The sequence below is a fragment of the Stegodyphus dumicola genome, chromosome X1 (assembly GCF_044657685.1).
Source record: "Stegodyphus dumicola isolate Sdum_Otavi_A_Nest chromosome X1, ASM4465768v1".
Taxonomy (NCBI): Eukaryota; Metazoa; Arthropoda; class Arachnida; order Araneae; family Eresidae; genus Stegodyphus; species Stegodyphus dumicola.
In genome coordinates, this window is record NC_140780.1 from 159,057,577 (window position 1) to 159,071,878 (window position 14,302).

The 14,302-nt window shown below is 33.6% G+C and overlaps 1 protein-coding gene across 1 annotated transcript in view; it reads left to right on the forward strand.

The window, feature by feature from the left end:
* LOC118199969 (5-hydroxytryptamine receptor-like) overlaps nucleotides 1-11,155 on the forward strand; it is a 63,308-nt gene extending 52,153 nt beyond the window's left edge. The window contains exon 3 of the mRNA XM_035371875.2: nucleotides 3,713-11,155. Within this exon, the coding sequence (XP_035227766.1) occupies nucleotides 3,713-4,021 (309 nt within the window). The 3' untranslated portion in view covers nucleotides 4,022-11,155. The remainder of the gene's footprint in view (nucleotides 1-3,712) is intronic.
* The last annotated feature ends 3,147 nt before the right edge of the window (nucleotides 11,156-14,302 follow it).

Sequence of the window (14,302 nt, forward strand, 5' to 3'; positions counted from 1 at the left end):
GTTCGCTGGCATTCCTCGTCAAATCTCGCGGGCTTTTTTCCCTCCCCCCAAATTCGGTGAAACTCAGAAGCATACTTTTAAAATGAATACCCATCAACGTTTAAATGGTGAAATGAGATGGAAAATTATCGTGAGGCTGGAAGCAAGACAATCTCAACTGCATATTACTAAACACTCAAATGTAACACCCAGCACTATGAACTTATGGAACTCCATACAGAAAAAACTTGGGCAAGGTTGTTCAAGAGCCGCGGATGTTAATTATGATCGATATTTGTCCATTTTAGCGAGATATAACAAGAACTACAACAGCTTTTAAGCTCTCTCATGACTTCAATGCGAACACAGGAGCCGAGTTTCAAGGATTACCGTACTTTCAATGGCTACTACTAAAATCTAAACAACCATTAAAAGAAAAGAAAGGGAATTAAAACATACAAATCACATGTGAAGTAGAGGTTGCATCGCCGAATGCAAATAGGCGACCAAAATTAGCATAAAACGCAATCCCGCAGTCACACTGTAATGTCTTACAAAGGAGCACGATGGACCTATGTGTCAGTTCGCAAGCAGCGATAGTTCCATGTAATCCGAGATTTCCAAAGAGGAAAGCATGAGACGAAGACACCATTTGCACAATGAAATGCGTTGGAGGGCAGTCGGGATGTTGCAAGCTGGTGCAAGACAATCTACTGTTGCGAGAGAGCTAAATATGCATCGTAGTATCATCAATAGGTTCTGGACGCCGAAGGATTACCACAACGGCATACGATCACTTCCTGTTCTTATGTGCAAAACGTCTCAGACCACTAACAGCACGACGGCTGACGTCGAATGTATGAAGGTGGACTGTACGCCCGACAACCTGTGGTTTGTGTTTCTTTGTCCCCATCGCATGTCAGAGCGCGGTTGAATTGGGCCAGTGAACATTGCAGTTAGATACCAGAGCAGTGGGATCACGTACTCTTTATGGATGAGTGTCGTTTTAACATCCAAAATGATTGCCGAAGGGCAATGATATGGCGAAAGCCAGGAACATACTATCTGGCGCCATACATCATCGAAAGTGACCATTACAGAGCGCAGGCTTACTTATATGGGCTGGGATGGCAACGAATAGCCGCCCCGACCTCTACGAATTTGATTCTTGATAGTTCCGTTACAGCCGTCCCATATCGCAACGAAATCCTACACTCTGTTGTGCGTCTTTTTATCGCTATAATGTGTACCAAGGCGTATTTATGGATGGTAATGCCCGCCTTCATACAGCTCAAGTGGTGCTCAGTAATCTGGAGAGTAACACCTGTAGAGTCATTAGATTATCTTGAAGCAGAAGATGTGAGAAACGTGCAATGCTCTCGCCGGGACTCGAACATGGACCTCTCAAATCAGCGCCGAGCGTACTACTGTTACACCACGAAGGCATGCTGAAAGGAAAGAGAAAATACCTTATAAACCATTCAGCATCTGCTGTAGCCTGCTGTAGATCATCATGCATCTGCTGTGCATCTGCTGTAGATCACCGGACCCAAATCCAATAGGGCATCAATAGGGCATGTCGGGATGACAGAGCAGGGCGCAGTATGCTGCCAGTCACCCTCCTTGAACTCCGAGATGAATTGCTACAGAATGGATGCTACTGCCACAACAAGAGATCAACGACATTACTGCCAGCTTGCCTCGCCGTTGTCAAGTATGCGTTTCAGCTAGAGGGTATATAACTCGTTATACCGTACTTCTATTGCACATTCTTCCTACTCCTTTGGTCTTTCACGATGTGATGGTCGTAATGCATATGTTTTTGATTGTATTTGCAAGCAATAATGTTTGCTATATGGTCTAGTAATGCCACAAAGTCTTGGATCAACTTCACGCATATCCATTAAAACGTTTTTTTTTATTCCGTGTTTTGCCTGTGTTGCTTATTATGTGAATAGGAATGTATTTCAGAAGACTTGCTGTTTGTGTTTCGCTTTCTTCTAGCCCAAGAAAGCCAATTTAGTATGGTGCAAAGAGCATCAACTTTGAACCAAGCATCAGTGTTAACCATTTTTTTACAGATGAGTTCTGGTTCAGGAACCAATTCTCTACGTACCTCCATCTGGAGAAAGCCAGGGACACAGTACCTGCTCTCCAACATCCCAGAAAAGAACTAGTACGGCTGTGGAGGTTTGATGGTCTGAGCAAGCTTCATGTTGCACGTGCACAGAGACATTCATGTCTTTGACAGAGGCTTTGTGACGATACATACCTTATACTGGAGATACAAGGAAGAAATCTTAGAGCCCTATGTTCGCATTTTCAGGGCTGAAGTTGGCCCTTACTTCAATTTCATAGATGACAACGCTCACCCACATAGGACTAATTCAGTGGGTGACATTCTGTAAAGTGAAAATATTAACGGATTGTATTGGCTAACGAGACATCTAGGCCTAAACCTCATAAAATATATTTTCGATGCTCTCGGGAGGGTAATTGTAAACGCTTCCGTTTCTCCCGCAAAATCTGAAAACAGCTTTGATACAAGAGGAGGACGGACTGTTGAAGGGACTCATGAATTGCTTCATTTCCAGTATAAAGTCATGTTGTGGAAGTTGGATGACTGTTAGAAGCAGTCATAACTCCTATTAGTTCAATCTTGCCACCTCTCTTTTATATCTTCCTAGGCCGAGCAGCCTTACACGCGTGTATCCCACACCCTTATTTTCTTTTATTACTTTTTTCTATCAAATGATCCTATGCCCATACCAAATATCATTAAAATCTGTCCATCATTTTTTCCTATAATCAATCAAATTGTAAAATTCTCTTAATTTTGAGAACCACTCTAGTTCGCTGTAAAACCAAAATTTTCCTGAGTACATGCACAAGGACAGATGTGAAGGAACATGGTGATCGCCACTTCCTTCCAGATCTTGTCAAGAGAGGTACTCAAATGAATATAAATAATTTTTGAATGTAAATAATTTGCAGTCATAATTTACACAGTTCATTCAAAACTACATTTGTAATTACAAATATTTATTTTTCATTATTAAGCTTCTCTCATTCAAAGCACAGTTATGAAATTATTTTTAACAAAACGTTCGCAGCGCTTTATCAGCAGCTTTAAACTTTCCAAAGTACGCATGATTATTTTCATAATTAAAAAATCATTTGCTTTGAAAAGCTCTAGTGAAATTTTTCACGTTTAGAGAATTTAGTTTTAAATAAGAAATGATTATTCAATCATAAAATGCTAAGTTTGTCCCAAATATTCCTTTTAACCATTGCTCGGTTTTTCTTGAGATATTTCTAAAGAGATAAAAACAGTTGATAAAATACTGATGATTTTTTTGAGTGAATAATCATGATAATGTGAATAAACCGACTCTCCCTTAAATTACTTGGTGCAGTAACTAATGATTCCACTATTGCGATAAGTATTTAGTAAAGTTAAAGCAGTTTTTCAGGTTTATTCCATTATACGGAAAAAAAATTAACGTGAAAGTATAAAAATGTTTTTTATTCATCTTATCAAAAAATTAATGCGTAGATTTCACTAGAATTATTTCTGTTCCTTCGTTTTACTTTTGCAATTAGACTTCAGGAAATTTAAAGTTCCCTTTATAAATGGGTTTTCCTTTGGTTTCTTTAAAAGAAACTTTTAATTTTTTAACAGAATTCATTAAATATTGAAATTTTAAACGATTTTTTTCAAATATATTTTCAGACTCCAATGAAAATGAAGAAGAAGACCACTAGAGAAAATACGGAAGCGAAACGTGAGAGAAAGGCTGCCAAAACACTGGCTATCATAACTGGAGCATTCGTCATCTGTTGGCTGCCCTTCTTCGTGATGGCTCTTTCAATGGCACTTCTCAATGATGAATGGGAGCCTAATCCTTACATGTTTTCCATCTTCTTGTGGCTGGGCTACGTCAACTCCATGCTCAATCCCATTATTTACACAATTTTCAGTCCAGATTTCAGGAGTGCATTTAAGCGTGTTCTATGCGGCAAAAAGTCTCGGAGACCATAAGAAGTCCCCATCGAACCTCCGTAGCATAACTGATTGCGTAATTGGATAACATAATTCCATAGCGTAACTGAATTTAACTTCACAGATGAATCATGATATATGTATATTACTTTGAATTGTTATAAAACATTAAAAATTTAATAATGAAAGATCATTTATATAAGGAAAGGTATAAAAATAAGATTTGCAGTGTTCTTCTCTGTATCGAAAGAAATAAGTATGAAAATGCTACTTAAGATTCTTAAATATTATTTTTTAAAGCAAAAACTGATTAATTACTGTATAAATCCTCTAGCATTGTTATCTAAAGCCAAAATTTCACTTGTATTAAAAAAGCAGGATATTTGAGGAATATAATGCATAAAACAAACAGAATCATAAACAAATAGCAATATATATTTTCGATTTGTACACAGCTCTTGTAAAATTTTAAATTACTATAATTATTTTTTATGCTTTTGGTATACGATTCTTAAATATTACTGTCTAAAGCAAAAACTAATTACTGTTTAAAATCCTTTAGCATTGTTAGCAGGAAATTGGAGGAATATAATGCGTAAAACAAAAAGAATCATAAACAAACAGCAGAATATATTTTCGATTTCAATTGATTTCGATATGAAATTGATTTCTTAAATTTAGTAAGTCCCATTTAAGGAATTTTTGTAGTTGGAAGTACATATCTATGACCAATGTTTGTAAAAATAAAGGCCGCATGAGGACACTTATGAACAACCCTGTCTGTCTTTAAATAATAAAGTATTTATCAATACGCATATCTTGTATGATTAATTAAGAAAGAACACCAGTTTAACGAATTGTATATATTGATTTATAGATGAATATAATCTGAGATTTTAAGGAAATGTTAATAGTACTGTGCTCTCTCTCTTTATAGCATGAGAGCTGGGGCCAAAGTAAATAGTTGTTATATTAGTGAAAGGCTTCGCGAAGAAAAACAATATAGCGACTGCATAACATAAAAATTATATACTCATCAAAGTCAAACACATAAAAATTAATGCACTTTTCCCAATGTCTGAAAAAAAAACTAAAATCGGGGAAAGCCAAGCAGTGGATATATCGGAACGTTTACTCAATCCTTGAAAATTTTGTGTCACTGCTATTTTCCGGAAACTGAAAGATTAATACGAGCAGAGACGGTTTTCAAAAGACAAACTCAATTGGCTCTGGTAAAGCTTGTTAATTTTACCAGAATGTATTTACTAAGACGTAAACAAATAAATAACTAAAACAAATTTCTACCTTAAAAAGACCATTTCAATAATTTTTCATTTTTGATAAATACATTTTATTCAAAGATGCAGATGCAGAAAATGTGAAAGATAAAACGCTAAGAAATCATCAAAAAGCGAAGAGAAAGAGTTCGGATTTAAATAAACTAGTGGTAAAACAGAAAAGACTTTAGATCCCCTGAAAAGAAGTTTTATTTCTAATTGACAATAACAGGTAGCATAAGCTGCACGTTTTTATAATCCTAATCAAATAAATACTTTTAAATTATAGATAATTCCCCCCTTTACATTTCAACGCTGAATGCGTATTACTGTATCCGTGAATATACTTTTTATGTATTTCTTCAATGTACGTGTTCGTATAGTAAATAATGATTAAAAAAGGAAAAAATTAAAAAGAAGGATACCAAAATTACAGTCGTTAAATGTATAGAGAATACAAGTGGTCCATAAATGTACAGAGAATTAAGCTTTAAAATGTATTCTATTTAAAGTCTATAAGCATTTGTTACTAAATAGGCAGGAAATGTTATACTATTATGGCAATAAGAAATCAAAATCTTATACTAGACGGGATTTATTGCAGGTATATTAAGTTTTCAGGCTTAAAATATTACTTTACGCAGAGCTTGTTGGTCTGATTAGAAATATGAAGCAATTGCGAAAATAGTAGCTGCATAGTTGGAAGCATGCACGAAGATGAAAAACGACGAATAACCCTCAATCATTAAAATCTCCTTCGACTGACTGCTAATGATACCATTGACTAAGCAATAGAAGGAGATTTTTTTTTCTTTCTCGGACAATCCAAATGGTACAAATGTGCTGATATTCCTTCACTGAGCGCTGTAGATACAATGCTAAAACAATGTTGAACTGTTTTCGTGTCGTACATGACTCCAGTCCGATTTGCTCACATTTCATCTTTTAAAAAAACAACTTTTGATAATTCGTTTCATTTTTAACAGATAATTTAATTCAAAAATCCAATGTTTAAGAAAAGCAGAAATTATGAATGATATATTATTAAAGTTTCAAGAGGAAAATAAAAAGTAAAATTAAGACTTTATTTATAGTTCTACACAAAATAAAGCTACAATTACAACTTCAAAAAAATTATATTTTTTCAGTGCCTCATTCGGTATTCTGAAGACTTAGGCAAAGAGTTCTTTCGCAAGCTGTCAACGTTCACTTCCCTTGTTTTTGTAAGAAAAAGAGTTAGTAAAAATTGCAGGATTGTTTGCACTTAGAACACGGCGCCCTAGGTCAGGACTTTGTAGCCTTAGGCACTAATCAGGCCCCACTTTTAATCTAAGGTAACAGGTGGCAGAAATTCACATTCTTATCGTCATAAGCAGTTAATCAGTTAAAGCTTGTAGAGACCAGTGGATAAACTTCTGTGTGAAAACTGGAGTAGCAGGAAACTACACAAGAGAAGGGTCAAAGTACCCTTTATTAAATCTTTGAAATTTTACAATGCGTCAACTCGACGCTAACAAACTTCGTCTGTGCTTAGGCGATAACTGAAAATCAAGTATCAAAGCTAAAATTTGAAGAAATTAACTAATGATAGAATTAACCTACAGGGCTCAGTGAGATCCCGTAATTTAAACCCCCTTCAAAACTAGTGGTAGCAAATGAATGCAATTAAGCCACTTGAACCAGCAATAAGCAAACGTATCTACGGCAGAGGTGACGTCTAGAGTCTAACTCTCTCCTTTCTCCTACTGAAACTCGGTTTTTAAATACATCTGCAAAGTAGAAATTTGCATTCTTTCACGCGCGCTACAAAATTTAACTATTCTGGCACTGACAATTAGGGGAATGAAGGCTTACAGGAAAGTTTTTAAAATTAAATTTTAACTTGTTAGTTAAAATAAATATAAATCGCTGCAAGCTGTTAAATTATTGAAAATTTAGCGTTTAACCCTTCAACCTCGAATGTGTACTGTTGGGTTTGTATTTTGTGCATGTTTCCGTCCAGTAATACAACTTGTAAAAGCCTAATATTTTGCTAATATGTCGCGAATCAAAAAAAACAGAAAAAAAGAAAGAAAAAGAAAAAGTGAAAAACAAAGAAAAAAATCCCATTAAATGTTTAAAATTTATAACAAATCGAGGAAAAAAGAAAAACAGTACGACTATAAGCAGACAAAAAAAAAGGCAAAGAAAAGAGGAAACACGAGAAAAAGAAAATAAACAAAAATTACATCATTTAAATGTTCAGCTACTATAAACAGTAACAAAAGAGAGAGTGAGAAAGAAAAAAAAAGAAGGAAGAAAGAAAAGAAAAAATTACATTTATTTAGAAATTTAGCGACTATTAGTAATCTAGAAATGTAGAGAGAATTAAATTTTAAATTGGATTCTATTCAAAGTTTATAAATTTTATTTTTAAATCTGAATGAGTGTAAATAAATCAATATTAATATGGCGATAAGAAATCAAAATCACACAGAAGACGAGATAGCCTACATATAGTCTATGCCCAGGACTTAATTTCTAAAATCAGAAGTTCTGGAGCCCTATGGAAGACAGTCAAGAAAAGTAAATTAAAATAAATAATTAAAATTAAATAGAGCGTAAAGAGATTAAAAATTAATAAACTGCGATAAATTAATGACAAATATTTAAGCAGTTAATTAAAATCCCGGAGCTCATTTTATCTCGGGCTTTATTTATTACAATTTCACTCAAAATCATAACGGAGCCGGGTTTCGGCTGAAGCCCAGGGTATGCCCTCAAACTTGAAACATTAGCTTCCATACGTTTGTTACCTTGAGTGGTAATATTTTAGATCAACAAACAGCAGTGACGATGGCTGCACATTTTCAAACGTTCTCAGAGATGAGGAGAGAGTAATTATCCTCAATCAACTATTAAAGTCTTCTTTTATTGACTGTTTATCGAGTGACATCACTGGTTAAGCAGTCAGTCAAAAAAAATATTTGTTTCTCTTTCCTGTATAATGTTTTTGGATGTTACAGAAGTGCTGATATACCCACATTGAACGTATTAGCTATGAAGCTAAAAATAGCGAATTACTTTTTTGCTATTGTACATTCCTCCAATCGTGTATGCACATATTCTGTCTAATTATAAAGTATTGATCATTCGTCTAATTATTTATATACATCATTTAGTGCCAACATTAGGAAGACATGTAAAGTTTGTAAACGAAACTGAGTGAAATTTTCAAACCAAAAAGTAAAGAAAAGCAACAGAAGATTTACGTACCATTTTACATGAAACTCTGCATATTCTAGATCATTTCATACAAATTCAGTTTCTAAATCGATAGTATCAAGTGGGAGAAAATGCATATTTTTCTTGCCATAATCAATTAATTGATTACAGTCATTAAAGTATTCACAACTCACCGTTCGATCTTTCAATCCAAATGTGTAAAGTTGTATGTGGTAATTTAACGGAATTTATTTGTTGATTTAAGTAGATAACAATAACTTGTGAAATTACAATATTGTGTTTAGGTATATCACGTGATAGAAACGGTTAAAAGAAAGGAAAGTAATTGCTTTCATTAAATTTTTAATGACTATAAGAAGTCTAAAAATGTTCAAAGAACTAAAATTAAAGGACATTCTTTTCGAATTCTATGATTTTTTTATTATAAATGAAGTTGAACCAGTTATTCACTGACTACTACAATACAAAATTCAAAATTATATAATAGATGGGTGTATAGGTACTGCTACAGATATGCTACGCCCTCCAGCTTAAGGTATAAGTCCACACAGATTCATTGTTCTGTTGAGAAATGTGATATTGACTTGCATTAGCACAGGCAGCTTCACACCTGAAGACGAACAGCAATCCAATCCGCTATCAGTTATTAAGAGTACCTTTGACTGATTATTTAGCTAATGATATCATTGAGTGAGCAGTCAGACAAACCATACTTTCCGCTCCTTCAGCAAGCTAAGTGTGACTGAAGTTCTTATTGCACACGGTGAGTACTATGTTGAAAAAGATGAAATGTTTTCAGTTTTATTCGTACATTTTCATTTAGTGAAAAGTACACACACACACACACACACATATATATATATATATATATATATAATCAAATATATATGTATATAAAACCAAAATTTCTTTTCCTAGGAGATAATGCAAAAACTACTTAATAAATACTTTCAAATTAGCAGCTTTAACGCCAAGTTTTAGACTTTTTAAGTCCAAAATTACCAAGTTTGATTAGTTATATATATGGTCTACTTACTGAACGCTTGGCGGATATATATCATTCAAAGATTCATATTTAGAAAGATGCAAATATTGTGAACAGAACGCTATGAGACTTTCAAAACATAAGCTAGAGACCAAGTTGTCATAGAACTCTATGAAAAGCAAAACAGATTCTAAATAGCTTAAAAAATTATATTTGCAAATCCACAGTAATAGACAACTGAAACCTCATATTCGTGTGGTTATTAACAATTAATTGCTTAAAATCGTTAAATTATTGATAATTCCCCATTTGATGTTCAACCCCGGATGTATAATGTTGTGTATTTTGTGGATGTTTCCGTAAGTGATCAATATGTTGATGTTTGTGTGTAGTATAATAACTTGTGAAAGCGTAATGTTGTGTATTTTGTGGATGTTTCCGTAAGTGATCAATATGTTAATGTTTGTGTGTAGTATAATAACTTGTGAAAGCGTAATGTTGTGGTTGTATAAGCATACACTAATATATATATAAAATAAAAAAGAAAAATTTCATTAAATGTTTGTTGGCTGTAAGCAGTTCAAAATGTTCTAAGAACTAAACTGTAATATGTATTCTTTTAAATCTGTGAATCCTTGTTATTAAATACGAAAACGAGTCTAAAGAAGTAACCTTAATATGAAGAAAAATATTAATTAATAAAATATTTATACCATTGAAACAATATGCCTTCCAGATTAAGGTGTTATTTCGCTCAAGCTCGTTAGACGGGCAGGAAATGTAAGATTAACTAAAAAGAGTGAATATAGTTGCACATTTTGTGGCAGCTTGCACGGAACCGAGTAGCCCGTAGTTTTCGCTCCTGGACTCCGTGCATATTATTCTGTAACGAGGATTCCTATTATCGTATTAGGGAATACTAAAAGCAATTATCGTATTTTGTGTTACTCATATTTAGAAACCTGCTGACATTAGTCGGAGAATGAAGAAGCAGTATATGGCTTCAGAAATCTTTGAGTAGATCCTTTAATGAGGCTCTCATTGACAAGTAGTATAGGTAATGATGTGAAAAGCTAGCTAAGCTAAGCAGTTAGTCAAAAGATATTTTTCCCTTGGATAATCTAGGCGTGTGTGTTACTGAAGCGCTGATACACTTGTACTGAACGCGATAGATATAATTCTAAAAATCATGAAATGACTTCGATCCTATTTGTACATGGGTAAAAAAAAATGTTAAGATTACTTTTTGACTCCTAATCGTATATCTGTTTAAGTCATTTAAAAGTGTTTATCTTCTTAAGTGGGTTTGCTCTGATAACTATTAAACTCAAAGCTCTATCATTAATAATTGTTTCTTTTTCGCAAATGAGCTGTAGTGTTACTTTATGTCTAAAGTAGAATATATAGTAGCATATTAGTCAATTTCATGTGTATGAGTTCCTGCAACTAAAATAAATGTTCTCTTTGAATGAGTTTCGTTTAATTAAACTATATGCTAATATCCTATAGATGTGAAGTATGTGATTGTTCAATGCAATATATTACTTTTCATATATCATGAAGTAATGTGAATTAAGTTTAAAAAAAGTAAAAAATACTTATCGATATATATGTTGTATCACAGAGTAAAATGTTGTATGTATGTGCCATCTTTTATACTTCGTTGAAATAAATTTTTAATGTTATTGTGGTAGTCGATGCAATCATTTAAATGCATTACATAACAATTGCATACAGTTATTATATAATACTTCTTATCATAAGCATATATATGATTTATTTTGTATTATAAATAAGCTGTATTCTAAAATAGTTTTAATCAAAACGTATTAATAGTTTTGAGCAAATTATTTAGCCATGCTTGTGAGTTTATGAAATGTTTATTTTATTCTTATAAATTAAACATGTGTTTGGAGCTTAGGTTAATTTAGTGTACTGAATTTAGTGTAATTTACTGCTTTAATTTAGTGTACTGAATAAAACATTTTGTGGAACTAATCAAACAGCTACATCCTTACCGGGATTCAAATTCCGAATATTCCTTTAGATTTTTGTAGATTATAATCAGTTATCTGTAAAATAATTGGAAATTATATAGCTACATTCTAAAAATATTGGAGAAGACTAAAATTAAATAATATAAGCATTTGTTATCTGTACTAAAAATGCGCTACTTTAAAACCAAATGAGAAAATAAATTGTGTGAAACTTAATTACGTAAAAAATTAGTAATATTCTTATCACAGGCATAACTCTTACGCAGCAAATACAAAAGAATTTTTAAAAATTAATACTGGTTCTATATTTATTGTGAGATGAACTGTAATTAAACATACAGATATATACAGTATTAATTATACAGTTTCGCATAGAAGCAGTCTAAAATTCTACATAAAGTCAAGGAGAGCCTATTCTGATGGGTTGACGATGGCGCATGTTTGCACTCGTACAAACTGGTAGCAAGGTTAGTTCCTTGCAATCAACACCAAGAGGGATCAGCTAACCAAAAATCACGAATATAATAAGGACGTTTTCTTTTCCAGTTTGACAGCATTTCTAAACAAAGGTGTCATTATTTCCGCTAATGCAAAATAAGTGGTGCTTTTCTTCCTGTCATTTCTCTCCTGCAACAAATAAAACTCTGGTACAGTTTTTGAAAAGAGGAAAAAGTAAACAATCGACAGCATGAGAGAGTTAATGTTGTAAAATTTAATGAATGCAGCAACGACAATTTTTGTTTTCTCTTACAAACAAAGCATGCTCAAGAGTACCTTTTGTACTTAGTCTCAGAGTATTCTTGAACGTCCATTTAGTACTTCGTGCGTGTTGGTTTAGCTTAGGTTACTTGACTATGGCAAAGTACACGAGGGCAATCTGCCTAAAAGGAAAGAATGCTTTTGTAGAGGGCATTCTATGGGAAACTGGCTCGGATTCCCGGAAGACATGAGAAAACCACAAAGAGCAACAACCATCTGGATTTGAAACTGGTTCGACTTACATCTATTTAGCGAATTTAAATATTCGGCCACCATCTTGTGCAGAGTTAAAACATTGTTATGCTAAAAAATGGCAGAGAATTTTGTATATCGAAAGCTATTTCAGGAGAGAAGACTAAAATAGAAAAATAACATCTAGACAGATGCCGCTCAGACGACAAGAAATATTGTTGCAGTAATGGCTAAATTAAAGGCTAAATTAATACTTAAATTAAAGACTAAATTACGCTGGCAGTGAGAAAAATGTTCGAATCTTTTTATTACTATTCTTAAACCTTCCACAATCTACTTACATTTGTAGGGTTCCTCACTCTTTTTCTCTAAGATGAACGTCGAGGTACCTAGTGTACTGTATAGCGACTTATCGCTGAGTTCAAACAACTAAAACGTAGACTCAAGAAAGGTTAAAATACTCTTAATTTTACTCATACGAATAACAGTCGGTGTCCCTTCTTGAGCTTACAGGAAGCCTCTACTCGGCTTTAACTCAGAATAAGAAATAAGAAACTAAACTATAATTAACTTAGGGAGACTAAACATAAGCTAAACACAAGTATCTAATGTAGTTAGTTGCCCCTTAACTTAAATTAGCCGGAGAATATCAAAAGGCGCGTAATAATAAGGCCGAGGGTAACAGCTTCAAGAGTGACTTAGCCCGAAGGCAAACACGCGCTGCTAAGGATTCCTAGCACTCTCTCTTGAAGTTAGTTGAGCCTTCATCCTTAAATACTAACTCATTTGCATTCAACGCGAATCTAAAAACTCATTCTGGTAGGGAGTTGTATGTAGAAACAAGAATTGATAGAAAAAGGCTTTGAAATTAAAATAATTATTGCAAAATTGAAATATACCTTTCACATTCATGCATTCAATTCCATTGCTTATTTGCTCGTTTATTAGCTTTACCAGTTTGTTTCTTAATTTAATTGAATGTACCCAATGTGGTCTATCTGCCTATGAGGAGATATGCTTTCATGGAAGAGATTTTAAAGAAAACTGGTTTCTTATTTACTTTAAACATGAGAAAAACAAGAAAACCCATATGAAACTAGCCACATCGCCTAGATTTGAAATCTTTGGTCTAAATACCACTGCACAGCAGTTTGTCCACTTTGTTGCTGCTGGGCGTATTCGATTCCAATCTGAGTTCAGTATTTTCAATTTACGGACCTTTGCACCCCTTCTTTTGGACCCGGCTACTCCCATGTAGAACCACAAGCATTTATTTCCTTTGATTATCTTGGCATCTATTTCACTACAATAGGCAAACTTTAGTCAAATGACGTGATGGACTTCATTTATAGAAGTTGAACAAACACTTCATTAGCTTGTTATTAGAGACTATGGCTTGGTGTGAAGAAATTTCTGAAACGGAAGATTGCTAGGGATTACTTTAGCTTAGATGGTGGAGATTACAAAGTAAAATTTCGATGTGAAATGTCATGTGTAAGGTAGAAATTTTATCGAAGGAGAAATTTGCCTGACCATCGCAGGATGCATTGTGACAAATTTTCGAAAATTTACGCTAATAGTTTCACAGCCTAGATTTATGCTAACAATTTTGCGAAAATTTCTCAGCTTAAGATTTACACTAATAATTTCCTAAAAGCTTTGAAAATTAAGCTACCAGTTTCACTAACGGCCAACACGGCCAAAGTACTAATACGAAATAAATATTACGCAATTATTATACACTACAATTTTCCAAAACTGTTTTTGATTTTATAAACCAGTCAAATTTTGGAAATGTTATCAACAGCGCAACATGACAACATGATTTCCATTACATTTAGGAAAAGATCTTTCTGTATCGATACAATTTGTGGATACTGATAAA